The sequence below is a fragment of the Oncorhynchus keta genome, chromosome 34 (assembly GCF_023373465.1).
Source record: "Oncorhynchus keta strain PuntledgeMale-10-30-2019 chromosome 34, Oket_V2, whole genome shotgun sequence".
Classification (NCBI taxonomy): Eukaryota; Metazoa; Chordata; class Actinopteri; order Salmoniformes; family Salmonidae; genus Oncorhynchus; species Oncorhynchus keta.
The window spans coordinates 63,780,693-63,796,159 of record NC_068454.1 but is presented as its reverse complement, the minus strand read 5'-3'; the positions used below and the strand labels follow the sequence as shown (position 1 = coordinate 63,796,159).

The 15,467-nt window shown below is 47.4% G+C and overlaps 1 protein-coding gene across 1 annotated transcript in view; it reads right to left on the bottom strand.

Moving 5' to 3' along the window:
• The window catches only part of LOC118367607 (protein PTHB1-like), a 211,946-nt gene that overhangs the window by 89,691 nt on the left and 106,788 nt on the right, over positions 1–15,467 (bottom strand). Inside the window, exon 21 of the mRNA XM_052494402.1 lies at positions 954–1,073. Coding sequence (XP_052350362.1) covers positions 954–1,073 — 120 coding nt within the window. The remainder of the gene's footprint in view (positions 1–953; positions 1,074–15,467) is intronic.

Below are 15,467 nucleotides of genomic sequence, written 5' to 3'. Positions count from 1 at the left end.
TGTGTGTGTCTGAGTGTGTAGTGTGCATGCGTGTGTTCTTAACGATCCCCAAGCGTCGCCCGTCTGTGTCTCCCACACCTCCTCCTCAGTGGGGCTCAGCTCATTAGCGGCAACGCCTGGGTGGATTAACCACACAAAATGGCACATGGACTGCCGACACAACATCTGCTCACTTCTAACCACTCATGTTTAGTGCTCCTCAAAGCCCTCCAACTTCATCTTAGAAAGGACAAACATGGATTTGTGCTCAATTCAAACCAGGAGGGTCTAAGTGGCGAAAGAGCAGTGTGTGCAGCAGTCTCCTCTCACATCCATCAGCTACAGAAGGAGCTGTCAGTCTGTTGCATTCATTTATTCAATTAAGTAGATTTCCTCAACATGGGAATTTAATGCGGAATTCCCTTCTGTCTGTGACTTATGATTGTTTATTTGAGACACACACACACACACACACACACACACACACACACACACACACACACACACACACACACACACACACACACACACACACACACACACACACACACACACACACACAATGGGTCAAAACAAATTATGTTTGGAAATTAAACAGAGAAAAACATCCCATTCTGAGGTTGAAAAAAAATAAAAACTTTTCCTCCTCAGTTAACTGCAGTTTTAATTCAGGAAAAGAAAATATCAGAAAAATTGCAATTCGCCAGCTATTACAGCCAATCAGGGAGGGAGGAATGGAGGGAGGAGTAGAACCAGATGGAAGAGAGGAAAGCGAGAGAGACATCAAACAGAGCTTGAGCTCAGTGTGAGCCTTATATGAGACCAGCATCAGCACGATCTAAACACAGCATAAGAACAGCCCCAGCAGACATGAGACCAGTCTTATACAGTATGAGCTAAAGGAGGGTGAATCACAAGCTAAGGATGAGCTTTCCATGTGTCCTGACTTTGTGTGTGTCCATCCCTTGACGTACCTGTCTTGGACTTGACTTTCTTGGACGGCTGTTTCTTTTTGATGAACTTGGTGGCAGACTCTTGTTGCAGGGGCGGCTCCTCCAGGTCCGTAACAGCCTCCGCGATTGGCTCACAGCCCCCTGAGTTACAGGAAGAAGAGCATGATCAACAGCCAATCACAGAGACTGAATCCTATCATGAGATATACAATGAGTGCACAAAACATTATTTACATGATGTTCTTTCCATGACAGACTGAATCCAAGTGAAAGACTTGATCCATTATTGATGTCACTTGCTAAATCGACTTCAAATCAGCTTAGATGAAGGGGATTATTAAGCCTTGAGACATCAAATCAAATGTATTTATAAAAACCTTTTTACATCAGCAGATGTCACAAAGTACTTATACTGGAACCCAGTCTAAAAATCCAAAACAGCAAGCAATGCAGATGTAGAAGCATGGTGGCTAGGAAAAACTCCCTAGAAAGGCAGGAACCTAGGAAGTAACCTAGAGAGGAACTAGGCTCTGAGCGGTGGCCAGGCAGAGACAGGGCCAGGTTCATCAATCCAGTGCCTTGCCGTTCACCTTCGCACTCCTGGGCCAGACTACACTCAATCATAGGACCTACTGAAGAGATGAGTGTTCAGTAAAGACTTAAAGGTCGAGACCAAGTCTCTGTCTCTCACATGGATATACAGACCATTCCATAGAAATATAGCTTTATAGGAGAAAACCCTGCCTCCAAGTGTTGCCTGAGAAATTCTAGGGACAAAAAGAGGCCTGCATCTTGTGACCGTAGCGTACGTGTAGGTACAGTGGGGCAAAAAAGTATTTAGTCAGCCACCAATTGTGCAAGTTCTCCCACTTAAAAAGATGACAGAGGCCTGTAATTTTCATCATAGGTACACTTCAACTATGACAGACAAAATGAGAAAAAAAAATCCAGAAAATCACATTGTAGGATTTTTTGATGAATTTATTTGCAAATTATGGTGGAAAATAAGTATTTGGTCAATAACAAAAGTTTCTCAATACTTATATATATACTCAATACTTACTTGTTTTATACCATTTGTTGGCAATGACAGAGGTCAAATGTTTTCTGTAAGTCTTCAAAGGGTTTTCACACGCTGTTGCTGGTATTTTGGCCCATTCCTCCATGCATATCTCATCTAGAGCAGTGATGTTTTGGGGCTGTTGTTGGGGCAACACAGACTTTCAACTCCCTCCAAAGATTTTCTATGGGGTTGAGATCTGGAGACTGGCTAGGCCACTCCAGGACCTTGAAATGCTTCTTACGAAGCCACTCCTTCGTTGCCCAGGCGGTGTGTTTGGGATCATTGTCATGCTGAAAGACCCAGCCACGTTTCATCTTCAATGCCCTTGCTGATGGAAGGAGGTTTTCACTCAAAATCTCACGATACATGGCCCCATTCATTCTTTCCTTTACACGGATCAGTCATCCTGGTCCCTTTGCAGAAAAACAGGCCCAAAGCATTATGTTTCCACCCCCATGCTTCACAGTAGATATGGTGTTCTTTGGATGCATTCTTTGTCCTCCAAAAACGACGAGTTGAGTTTTTACCAAAAAGTTATATTTTGGTTTAATCTGACCATATGACATTCTCCCAATCATCTTCTGGATCATCAAAATGCTCTCTAGCAAACTTCAGACAGGCCTGGACATGTACTGGCTTAAGCAGGGGGACACATCTGGCACTGCAGGATTTGAGTCCCTGGCGGCGTAGTGTGTTACTGATGGTAGGCTTTGTTACTTTGGTCCCAGCTCTCTGCAGGTCATTCACTAGGTCCCCCCGTGTGGTTCTGGGATTTTTGCTCACCGTTCTTGTGATCATTTTGACTCCACAGGGTGAGATCTTGCGTGGAGCCCCAGATCGAAGGAGATTATCAGTGGTCTTGTATATCTTCCATTTCCTAATAATTCCTCCCACAGTTGATTTCTTCAAACCAAGCTGCTTACCTATTGCAGATTCAGTCTTCCCAGCCTGGTGCAGGTCTACAATTTTGTTTCTGGTTTCCTTTGACAGCTCTTTGGTCTTGGCCATAGTGGAGTTTGGAGTGTGACTGAGGTTGTGGACAGGTGGCTTTTATACTGATAACAAGTTCAAACAGGTGCCATTAATACAGGTAACGAGTGGTGGACAGAGGAGCCTCTTAAAGAAGAAGTTACAGGTCTGTGAGAGCCAGAAATCTTGCTTGTTTGTAGGTGACCAAATACTTATTTTCCACCATAATTTGCAAATAAATTCATTAAAAATCCTACAATGTGATTTTCTGGATTTTTTTCTTCTCATTTTGTCTGTCATAGTTGAAGTGTACCTATGCTGAAAATGACAGGCCTCTCTCATATTTTTAAGTGGGAGAACTTGCACAATTGGTGGCTGACTAAATACTTTTTTGCCCCACTGTATGTACGGCAGGACCAAATCGAAGAGATAGGTAGGAGCAAGCCCATGTAATGCTTGATAGGTTAGCAGTAAAACCCTAGCCTTAACAGGAAGCCAGGCTAGCACTGAAGTAATATGCTTTTGGTTATCGTCAAGATTATATCAGAAGTAATTAGCACTAACTGAAGTTAATTTAGTGCTTTAGCTGGGTAGCCGGAGTAGAGCATTGCAGTAGTCTAATCTAGAAGTGACAAAAGCATGGATTAACTTTTCTGCATCATTTTTAGACAAAATACTTCAGATTTTTGCAATGTTACTAAAATGGAAAAAGCTGCCCTTAAAATATTATTGATATGTTTGTCAAAAGAAAGATCAGGGTCCAGAGTAACGCTGAGGTCCTTGAGTTGATTTTGAGTTGATTTTTTTTACAGGGACAGTAGACATGAATCAACGTTTCAGTAAAAGTGCTAGTTTTACTGCGGGACGCATTGGAGTGAATATGAGCCAGCATCCCTGCGGAACGCTTTCCACACCTTGTAGTCCATACCCTGACAAATTCAGGCTGTTCTGAGGGCAAAAGGGGGTGCAACTCAATATTAGGAAGGTGTTCCTAAAGTTTTGTACACTAATTGTACATACACAAATCAAACCTGTGTGTAAAATCTCTCTGGAGTATCAAGTTAGGATTTGGCCGTAACATGTGTCAAATGTGGAATAAAAGTGTTTCTCTTTAGCTGCCCTTTTTCAAGTGACAAAGTCTCAGTAATTGTCAGATGTTGTTATGTAAGAACTTCATCTTCTACCAGGGCCTACAAATGTCAATATTATCGTGTGTGTGTGTATGCAATGTGTTTGTATGTATGTGGCCATGTAGGTGTTGCCTATGTGTTGTGTGCGCTGGGGGTGTCACAGTGAGACCCCCTCCAAGAGTATCTATCGGCTCATCAATACCAAGGATGAACTGGAATTAGGAACCTCCTAGGGTCTATGAATCAGACCACATCTCCGTCTGACCCCCAATCCCAAGGGCTTGTGTCATTTTTCATGCCACTTTCATTTTACACCCTCAAAACACACCGTCTGAGCTGGCAGTGGTGTGTGTGAACGTGTGTGTGTTAGTCTGGGTATGTGGTTAATAAGTATGCAAGTGTTCATATGCGTGTGTGTGTGTATTTAAAATGCCCTCTACCTCTTGGCAGATCCCTGTCTAATGTTTTATCCTATGCTATAAAGCCAATCCTGTTCTGTTTAGTGAGGCCAATTGGTTGGGATGGCCCCTGGGGTTACGCCGAGCTGAAAGGCAACAGGCAGCCTCAGTTTTTTTTACCTCTTCCTGGTCATTGGCTTGTTTGAAATTGGATACGCCAGCCTTTAATTGGGCAGGTGTTTTTCTAAGCTTGTCTTTTTGCAATTTCGGACAGTGGCGGTGTGTGTGTATGTGTGATCAAGTGTAGTGTGTGTGTGCAGAGAGAGAGGGGTCGTATGTGGGGACAAGGGTAGTGTGTGTGTGTGTGTGTGTGTGTGTGTGTGTGTGTCTTAACCTCTGCCCAGTCATACATCAACACATGTTAAGGAAAGGGCCCCCACCTCTGGACCACCTTTAGCCTGAAACAGAGCTCTTTTGGTGGGGAGACAAGCTAGGCAGCCCTCTCTCAGACTGTAGTATGGAGCTGCACACTGTCACATATACTAGGATATGAAAGATGTTTTGGTCTGGGAGACCGGGTTAGTTACGGTCCAAACTGCTGTACTGTCTGTATGTGGTCGAGTTAGGTCTCTTCCAGTAAGGCGTGTGATTGTAGTTAGAAGAGCAAATAGATAGGATGGAAGTGCTGGAACGGTTGGTTGTGGTTTAGTTTGGTCTCTATCTAAAACGGTTGGTCGTGGTTTGGTTTGGTTTCTGTTTTAAAATGGTTGGTAGTGGTTTGGTTTGGTTTCTGTTCTAAAATGGTTGGTCGTAGTTTGGTTTGGTTTCTGTTTTAAAACGGTTGGTAGTGGTTTGGTTTGGTTTTTGTTCTAAATTGGTTGGTCGTGGTTAAGTCTGGTCTCTGTTTTAAAACGGTTGGTAGTGGTTTAGGCTGGTCTCTGTTTTAAAATGGTTGGTTGTGGTTTGGTCTCTTTTCTAAATTGGTTGGTCGTGGTTTGGTTTGGTCTCTGTTCTACAACGGTTGGTCGTGGTTTGGTCTCTGTTCTACAACGGTTGGTCGTGGTTTGGTCTCTGTTCTACAACGGTTGGTCGTGGTTTAGTCTGGTCTCTGTTCTAAAATGGTTGGTTGTGGTTTGGTCTCTGTTCTACAACGGTTGGTCGTGGTTTGGTTTGGTCTCTGTTCTACAACGGTTGGTCGTGGTTTAGTCTGGTCTCTGTTTTAAAACGGTTGGTCGTGGTTTGGTTTGGTCTCTGTTCTACAACGGTTGGTTGTGGTTTGAATGTGTTAGACCGTTGTGTAGTGTAATGGTTCAGAAGATCATTTGGTTGTGGTTTGAATGTGTTAGACCGTTGTGTAGTGTAATGGTTCAGAAGATCATTTGGTTGTGGTTTGAATGTGTTAGACCGTTGTGTAGTGTAATGGTTCAGAAGATCATTTGGTTGTGGTTTGAATGTGTTAGACCGTTGTGTAGTGTAATGGTTCAGAAGATCATTTGGTTGTGGTTTGAATGTGTTAGACCGTTGTGTAGTGTAATGGTTCAGAAGATCATTTGGTTGTGGTTTGAATGTGTTAGACCGTTGTGTAGTGTAATGGTTCAGAAGATCATTTGGTTGTGGTTTGAATGTGTTAGAACGTTGTGTAGTGTAATGGTTCAGAAGATCATTTGGTTGTGGTTTGGTCTCAAATCTTGCAGATTGTTTGCTTGCGATATGATCTCTAGAAGTCCCTCTTTCTCCCCAGCCCAAAAGTGCACCTCCTGGTTTTGAAGTCAAAAATCAAACATCTGTAAATCAAACAGACACCTGATCTACCTATCTACCTTTACAGTCTAAACCCGTCCCAACCACAAAGTCAACACCAAGGCTTTTTTCTTCACTCTTTATGATGTCCACATTGTAAAAGTCAGGGGAGGAGGGAGATCGTTGGAAAGACACTGGGTTTTATGGTTATACTGTTGAGCAATGAGAGAGATATGGCCACACACTGACACATGACCAAATTTGATAATGCACGCGAGCACACGCACGCACCCAGAAAGACAGAGTGAGGCAGACGGAGACATACAGAGACAGCGCTCTCTAAATGGGGTTTAGCCTAGGAATTCCTAACCGCTTTAAGTAGTTGAGCATTAAGTAGTGCTTTAGCTAGCAGAGAAGACCCCATTCATTCAGTGACAGTAGCCCTGCTCTCAACTTCAACATCTATTTCCTCTCCCTTCTCTTTAAGTCCTACAGGAATAGATCTCCTAACCACAAGGCATAACTGAAATCCTCCCAAAACAGCTGAGAAAAGAGACTCCAAACACAAGACAAGATACATCTGTTTACGCCGTCAGAAATGGCTCCCAAAGACAAGATTCGGATATAGGAACAAAGGTATCCTCAGTGGACTTGGAACTTGGAAGGGGGGTGTATTTTAGTACTGAAACGCTTCAATTTCTAGAGTGTTAATTAGAGACGTTGATAGGAGAGGAGATTCTGGGAGAAAAAACACACACTTAAATACATGTACGGAATACAGTCAGACACAACAGCACACACACACACACACCTCAAAGCCTGCTTGCATAACATCCCGTCAACAACCCTGCACCCCAGTAGAACATCACAATCACATTCCCCTGGTATTCACTTTATCACAACATATGGTTTTTCTCCACTGCATAGATATTCAGAGGGGGGACGTTCAAGATCTCCGAACTGTTGCCAAAAACGCCTGGTTCCAGCCGAGTAGCTAATGTATTCAACACATAGCAGGGAGAAGGGAATTTGACTAGTTCAGAAAGAGATACCACAGCAGAACCCGAAACAGAGCTGAGACAGAGCTGCATTTTCCTGACAAAATGTCAAGAATATTAAACAATTAAGAGTGTCATTTAAAACCCTTATTCAAAGTTTCAAAGGCCTCTCTGATGAGAATAGGCTACCTGTCCTGTTGGGGGAGGATGCAGAGAGCTGTGGATTGGCAGCGAACTACATTGCTGCCTGCCATAAGATGAGGGACAGGTCCTCTATGCCTCTGTTACTGTTCAACATATGGTTATTTTGACCCTTGATTATTGCTGTTACTGTTGTCCCGTTGACAATATTGATTAATATTATAAATCTGATTTGAGAGAGAGAGAGAAAAGAGGAGAGAGAAATAAAGAATAAAAGAAAGAGAGAGAACGAAAGACAGGGTGAGAGAGAACGAGAGAAAGAGCAAACGAAGAGAGCAAAAGGAGAGAGAGAAAAAGAGATAGAAAGAAGGAGAGGGAGAGAGTGAAAGAAAGAGAAAGCAAGAAAGAGAGAAAGAAAGAAGGAGCGAGAGGAGGACAGAAAGAGTAAGAGAGCGAGAGAGAAAGTGAGAAAAAGAAAGAGCGAGAGAGAAAGAAAGAGTGAGAGTGAGAGGGCATGTATAGGTTCTCTGACTAATGTGAAAACATGATGGGGGGTTGGATGTGTTCCCTAAAGGAGACTTGTTCCCCAGCCTGTGTTATTCCTGCCCAGTGTGGAGTGGAGACTGGAAGTTCCATATAAAATGTGATAAATCATGAAGTGGAACTGTGGTGTGTTTAGACGCAGAGGTATCAATCTTCTTCTGTGGTGGGAGAGAGAAGATCCAGTTGGAGGTTCACATACACTTAGGTTGGAGTCATTAAAACTCGTTTTTCAAACACTCCACAAATTTCTTGTTAACAAACTATAGTTTTGGCAAGTCTGTTAGGACATCTACCTTGCACATGACACAAGTAATTTTTCCAACAATTGTGTACAGACAGATAATTTCACTTATAATTCACTGTATCACAATTCCAGTGGGTCAGAAGTTTACATGTACTAAATTGACTGTGCCTTTAAACAGCTGGGAAAAGTGGAAGGCAACCCGAAACATGTGACCCAAGTTAAACAATTTTAAAGGCAATGCTACCAAATACTAATTATGTGTAAGTAAACTTCTGACCCACTGGGAATGTGATGAAATAAATAATAGCTGAAATAAATAACTCTACTATTATTCTGACATTTCACATTCTTAAAATAAAGTTGTGATCCTAACTGACCTAATACAGGGAATTTTAACTACGATTAAATGTCAGGAATTGTGAAACACTGAGTTTAAATGTATTTGGCTAAGGTATATGTTAACTTCCGACTTCAACTGTATGTATAAACACATGCACATGCATGCATACACACACTGAAATAAATGTACAGTGAAAACACACAAAACAAGCAGGCCACAACATCTAGTTCATTCTATGATGAACCTCAACCTTAAGCTATGCTTACTGACAGACATGGATAGAGTAAACAAGAGAGACAGAGAGATACAAGGGAGAGCGCAACATTACACCCACAACACCAAATCCACAGCCATATTGTAAAGCAGCCCAACATTTGACCTAATGACAGAGCAAAGCTAACAGTTCTGAGTAATGAAGGCCATGTGATAAACAGTACTGACTGAACTGATACCATCAGGTGCTGCTGACAGGGTGTATGTGTGCGTGTGTGTGTGTGTGTGTGCGTGCGTGAGAGACAGAGAGCAAGGGCCAAGAGCAGCTGTTACAACCAGCGTCTCAGCAGGCCGCCCATGTGATGTCATCAGAGCGAGACACAGGTTCAGGAGAGGATGAGCTGGAGAGATGAGGAGAACGACAGAAGAGGGTCTCACTGTGTACCGGAGACCGGAATCTACACATCTTACAAGTATGTGTGTGTGTCATAAGAAAGAAAATATTCTGTATATCCTTCAGGCACAAATAGGCTCTATCAGGGAGTACAGTACATTTGTGTCTGTGTACTGTATGTGTTTTTTCAACTGTCAGGTCCCACACAGTATTGGTAGTGGGAAGTTCGTACAAATTACAAATCCTATCCATCCATCCATTTTTATACAATGCCTGGAATAGCGTGTACTGCAAGGCCATGAAGTGGGGCTTGTGTGTGTGTGTGTGTGTGTGTGTGTGTGTGTGTGTGTGTGTGTGTGTGTGTGTGTGTGTGTGTGTGTGTGTGTGTGTGTGTGTGTGTGTGTGTGTGTGTGTGTGTGTGTGTGTGTGTGTGTGTGTGTGTGTGTGTGTGTGCGTGCGTGCGTGCGTGCGTGCGTGCGTGCGTGCGTGCGTGCGTCTCCGTGGGAGACGTGCGTGCGTGTTGTTGGAAACGTAAACAACTTTTGCGTTTACAGCCGATTGAAACAGCAACATCTTTGCGACTGTTTACATAAAGAGTGACAGGGCTTTGGTCATGTTGACTCTCTCGCGTGTATGTGTGTGTGTGTGTGTGTGTTTTGGCAGCAGTGAAAGGAAAGAGACCAGACGACATGGATCGTCCGCTCAATACATACAGTTCTGCATCAGGTGCGTGGTGTTGAGAATTTCATTCTGTGAACGTGCGTGAACGTATTGAGAGAGTGGGACGTATGAGAGAGTGCAGGGACGTTGCGAGAGTAGCGTGCGTATTGAGAGGGTGCGTGCGCGTGCGTGCGTGCAGGACGCGTATTGAGAGAGTGTGGAGCAGTGCGTGTGTGCGTTGCGTGCGTGCGTGCGTGCGTGCGTGCGTGCGTGCGTGCGTGCGTGAGTGCGTGCGTGCGTGCGTGCGTGCGTGTGTCCAGTCTCCATGGGAGACTGTTGCCGCCAGTGTTGTTGGAAACGTAAACAACTTTTGCGTTTACAGCCGATTGAAACAGCAACATCTTTGGGGTTTGTAACAAATGACTGTTTACATAAAGAGTGACAGGGCTTTGGTCATACAGGAGTCGCTTGACTCTCTCGCTCTGTGTGTGTGTGTGTGTGTTTTGGCAGCAGAACAACAGTGAAAGGAAAGAGACCAGACGACATGGATCCTGTCCGCTCAATACTCTTGACACACACACTACAGTTCTGCATCAGGTCGGATACACACCACAAAAAAATATTGTGTTGAGAATTTCATTCTGTGAACGGCGAGGCTTCCAGCCATGAACGTATTGAGAGAGTGTGGAGCAGGGACGTATTGAGAGAGTGTGGAGCAGGGACGTATTGAGAGAGTGTGGAGCAGGGACGTATTGAGAGAGTGTGGAGGGACAGGGACGGGGACGTATTGAGCAGGGACGTAGGGTGTGGAGCAGGGACGTATTGAGAGTGTGTGGAGCAGGGAGTGTGGAGCGTATTGAGAGAGTGTGGAGCAGGGACGTATTGAGAGAGTGTGGAGCAGGGACGTATTGAGAGAGTGTGGAGCAGGGACGTATTGAGAGAGTGTGGAGCAGGGACGTATTGAGAGAGTGTGGAGCAGGGACGTATTGAGAGAGTGTGGAGCAGGGACGTATTGAGAGAGTGTGGAGCAGGGACGTATTGAGAGAGTGTGGAGCAGGGACGTATTGAGAGAGTGTGGAGCAGGGACGTATTGAGAGAGTGTGGAGCAGGGACGTATTGAGAGAGTGTGGAGCAGGGACGTATTGAGAGCAGGGACGTGTGGAGGGACAGGGACGGACGTATTGAGAGGGGCGTGAGAGAGTGGGAGCAGGGACGTATTGAGAGAGTGTGAGAGGGAGTGAGAGAGTGTGGAGCAGGGAGAGAGTGTGGAGCGGACGTATTGAGAGGGTGTGGAGCAGGGACGTATTGACGTATTGAGAGTGTGGAGCAGGGACGTATTGAGAGAGTGTGGGAGCAGGGACGGGACGTATTGAGAGAGTGTGGAGCAGGGACGTTGAGAGAGTGTGAGAGGGACGGAGAGAGTGTGGAGCAGGGACGAGGGTGTGGATTGAGAGAGTGTGGAGCAGGGACGTATTGAGAGAGTGTGGAGCAGGGACGTATTGAGAGGGTGTGGAGAGTGTGGAGCAGGGACGTATTGAGAGAGTGTGGAGCAGGGACGTATTGAGAGAGTGTGGAGCAGGGACGTATTGAGAGAGTGGAGCAGGGACGTGAGAGAGTGTGGAGCAGGGACGTATTGAGAGAGTGTGGAGCAGGGACGTATTGAGAGAGTGTGGAGCAGGGACGTATTGAGAGAGTGTGGAGCAGGGACGTATTGAGAGAGTGTGGAGCAGGGACGTATTGAGAGAGAGTGTGGAGCAGGGACGTATTGAGAGAGAGGGACGTGTGGAGGGACAGGGACGTATTGAGAGAGTGTGGAGCAGGGACGTATTGAGAGTGTGGAGCAGGGACGTATTGAGAGGGTGTGGAGCAGGGACGTATTGAGAGAGTGTGGAGCAGGGACGTATTGAGAGAGTGTGGAGCAGGGACGTATTGAGAGAGTGTGGAGCAGGGACGTATTGAGAGAGTGTGGAGCAGGGACGTATTGAGAGAGTGTGAGAGGGACGTATTGTGTGGAGCAGGGACGTATTGAGAGAGTGTGGAGCAGGGACGTATTGAGGGGACGTATTGAGAGAGTGTGGAGCAGGGGCGTATTGAGAGAGTGTGGAGCAGGGACGTATTGAGAGGGAGTGTGAAGAGAGTGTGCAGGGACGTATTGAGAGAGTGTGGAGCAGGGACGTATTGAGAGAGTGTGGAGCAGGGACGTGAGAGAGTGGAGCAGGGACGTATTGAGAGAGTGTGGAGCAGGGACGTAGGGAGTGTGGAGCAGGGGACGTATTGAGAGAGTGTGGAGCAGGGACGTATTGAGAGGGTGTGGAGCAGGGACGTATTGAGAGGTGTGGAGCAGGGACGTATTGAGAGAGTGTGGAGCAGGGACGTATTGAGAGAGTGTGGAGCAGGGACGTATTGAGAGAGTGTGGAGCAGGGACGGACGTATTGAGAGAGTGTGGAGCAGGGACGTATTGAGAGAGTGTGGAGCAGGGACGTATTGAGAGAGTGAGAGAGTGTGGAGCAGGGACGTATTGAGAGGAGGTGGAGCAGGGACGAGAGAGTATTGAGAGGTGTGGAGCAGGGACGTTGAGAGAGTGTGGAGGGACGTATTGAGAGGGTGTGGAGCAGGGACGTATTGAGAGAGGAGCAGGGACGTGAGAGAGTGTGGAGCAGGGACGTATTGAGAGAGTGTGGAGCAGGGACGTATTGAGAGAGTGTGGAGCAGGGACGTATTGAGAGAGTGTGGAGGGACAGGGACGTATTGAGAGGTGTGGAGCAGGGACGTATTGAGAGAGTGTGGAGCAGGGACGTATTGAGAGGGTGAGAGAGTGTGGAGCAGGGACGTATTGAGAGAGTGTGGAGCAGGGACGTATTGAGAGAGTGTGGAGCAGGGACGTATTGAGAGAGTGTGGAGCAGGGACGTATTGAGAGAGTGTGGAGGGACGCAGGGACGGGACGTATTGAGAGAGTGTGGAGCAGGGACGTATTGAGAGAGTGTGGAGCAGGGACGTATTGAGAGAGTGTGGAGCAGGGATTGAGAGGGTGTGAGCAGGGTGAGAGAGTGTGGAGCAGGGACGAGAGAGTGTGGAGCAGGGACGTATTGAGAGAGTGTGGAGCAGGGACGTATTGAGAGAGTGTGGAGCAGGGACGTATTGAGAGAGTGTGGAGCAGGGACGTATTGAGAGTGTGGAGCAGGGACGTATTGAGAGAGTGTGAGCAGGGACGTATTGAGGTGGAGCAGGGACGTATTGAGAGAGTGTGGAGCAGGGACGTATTGAGAGAGTGTGGAGCAGGGACGTATTGAGAGAGTGTGGAGCAGGGACGTATTGAGAGAGTGTGGAGGGACAGGGACGTATTGAGAGAGTGTGGAGCAGGGACGTATTGTGGAGCAGGGGCGTATTGAGAGTGTGGAGCAGGGACGTATTGAGTGTGGAGAGGGACGTATTGAGAGAGTGTGGAGCAGGGACGTAGAGGTGTGGAGCAGGGGACGTATTGAGAGAGTGTGGAGCAGGGACGTATTGAGAGAGTGTGGAGCAGGGACGTATTGAGAGAGTGTGGAGCAGGGACGTATTGAGAGAGTGTGGAGCAGGACGTATTGAGAGAGTGTGGAGCAGGGACGTATTGAGAGGAGTGTGGAGCAGGGACGTATTGAGAGAGTGTGGAGCAGGGACGTATTGAGAGAGTGTGGAGCAGGGACGTTGAGAGAGTGTGAGAGGGACGTGTGTGAGCAGGGACGTATTGAGAGAGTGTGGAGCAGGGACGTATTGAGAGTGGTGTGGAGCAGGGACGTATTGAGAGAGTGTGGAGCAGGGACGTATTGAGAGGGACGTGTGGAGCAGGGACATTGAGAGAGTGTGGACGGGACGTATTGAGAGAGTGTGGAGCAGGGATTGAGAGGTGTGGAGCAGGGACGTGAGAGAGTGGAGCAGGGACGTATTGAGAGTGTGGAGCAGGGACGTGTGGAGCAGGGACGAGAGAGTGTGGAGCAGGGACGTATTGGAGAGAGTGAGAGTTGAGAGAGTGTTGAGAGTGTGGAGGGACGTATTGAGAGGGTGTGGAGCAGGGACGTATTGAGAGAGTGTGGAGCAGGGACGTATTGGACGTATTGAGAGTGTGGAGCAGGGACGTATTGAGAGGGACGTAGTGTGGAGCAGGGACGTATTGAGAGGGTGTGGAGCAGGGACGTATTGAGAGTGTGGATTGAGAGAGTGTGGAGCAGGGACGTATTGAGAGAGTGTGGAGCAGGGAGTGTGGAGCAGGGACGTATTGAGAGAGTGTGGAGCAGGGACGTATTGAGAGAGTGTGTGTGGGAGCAGGGACGTATTGAGAGAGTGTGGAGCAGGGACGTATTGAGAGAGTGTGGAGCAGGGACGTATTGAGAGAGTGTGGAGCAGGGACGTATTGAGAGGGTGTGGAGCAGGGACGTATTGAGAGAGTGTGGAGCAGGGACGTATTGAGAGAGTGTGGAGCAGGGACGTATTGAGAGAGTGTGGAGCAGGGACGTATTGAGAGAGTGTGGAGCAGGGACGTATTGAGAGAGTGTGGAGCAGGGACGTATTGAGAGAGTGTGGAGCAGGGACGTATTGAGAGAGTGTGGAGCAGGGACGTATTGAGAGAAGTGTGGAGCAGGGACGTATTGAGAGGTGTGGAGCAGGGACGGACGTATTGAGAGAGTGTGGAGCAGGGAGTGTGGAGCAGGGACGTATTGAGAGTGTGGAGCAGGGGCGTATGTGGAGCAGGGACGTATTGAGAGAGTGTGGAGCAGGGACGTATTGAGAGAGTGTGGAGCAGGGACGTATTGAGAGAGTGTGGAGCAGGAGACGTATTGAGAGAGTGTGGAGCAGGGACGTATTGAGAGAGTGTGGAGCAGGGACGTATTGAGAGAGTGTGGAGCAGGGACGTATTGATGTGGAGCAGGGAGTGAGAGAGTGGAGGGACAGAGAGAGTGGAGCAGGGACGTATTGAGAGAGTGTGGAGCAGGGACGTATTGAGAGAGTGTGGAGCAGGGACGTGATTGGGAGCAGGACGTATTGAGAGTGTGGAGCAGGGACGTTGAGAGAGTGTGGAGGGGGACATGTGGGAGCAGGGACGTATTGGACAGGGACGTTGATTGAGACGAGTGTGGAGGGACGCAGAGAGAGTGTGAGCGGGACGTATTGAGAGAGTGAGAGAGTGGAGCAGGGGACGTATTGAGAGAGTGTGGAGGGACAGGGACGGACGCATTGAGACGGTGGGAGAGAGTGTGGAGGGACAGGGACGTGTTGAGAGAGTGTGGAGCAGGGACGTATTGAGTGTGGAGTGTGGAGCAGGGACGTATTGAGAGAGTGTGGAGCAGGGACGTATTGAGAGAGAGTGTGGAGCAGGGACGTATTGAGAGAGTGTGGAGCAGGGACGTATTGAGAGAGTGTGGAGCAGGGACGTATTGAGAGAGTGTGGAGCAGGGACGTATGTGGAGAGTATTGAGAGAGTGTGGAGCAGGGACGTATTGAGAGGGTGTGGAGGGACAGGGAGCAGGGACGCATTGATTGAGAGGGACGTATTGAGTGTGGAGCAGGGACGTATTGAGAGAGTGTGGAGCAGGGACGTATTGAGAGAGTGTGGAGCAGGGACGTATTGAGAGTGTGAGAGGGACGTGAGAGAGTGTGGAGCAGGGACGTATTGAGAGAGTGTGGAGCAGGGACGTATTGAGAGAGTGTGGAGCAGGGACGTATTGA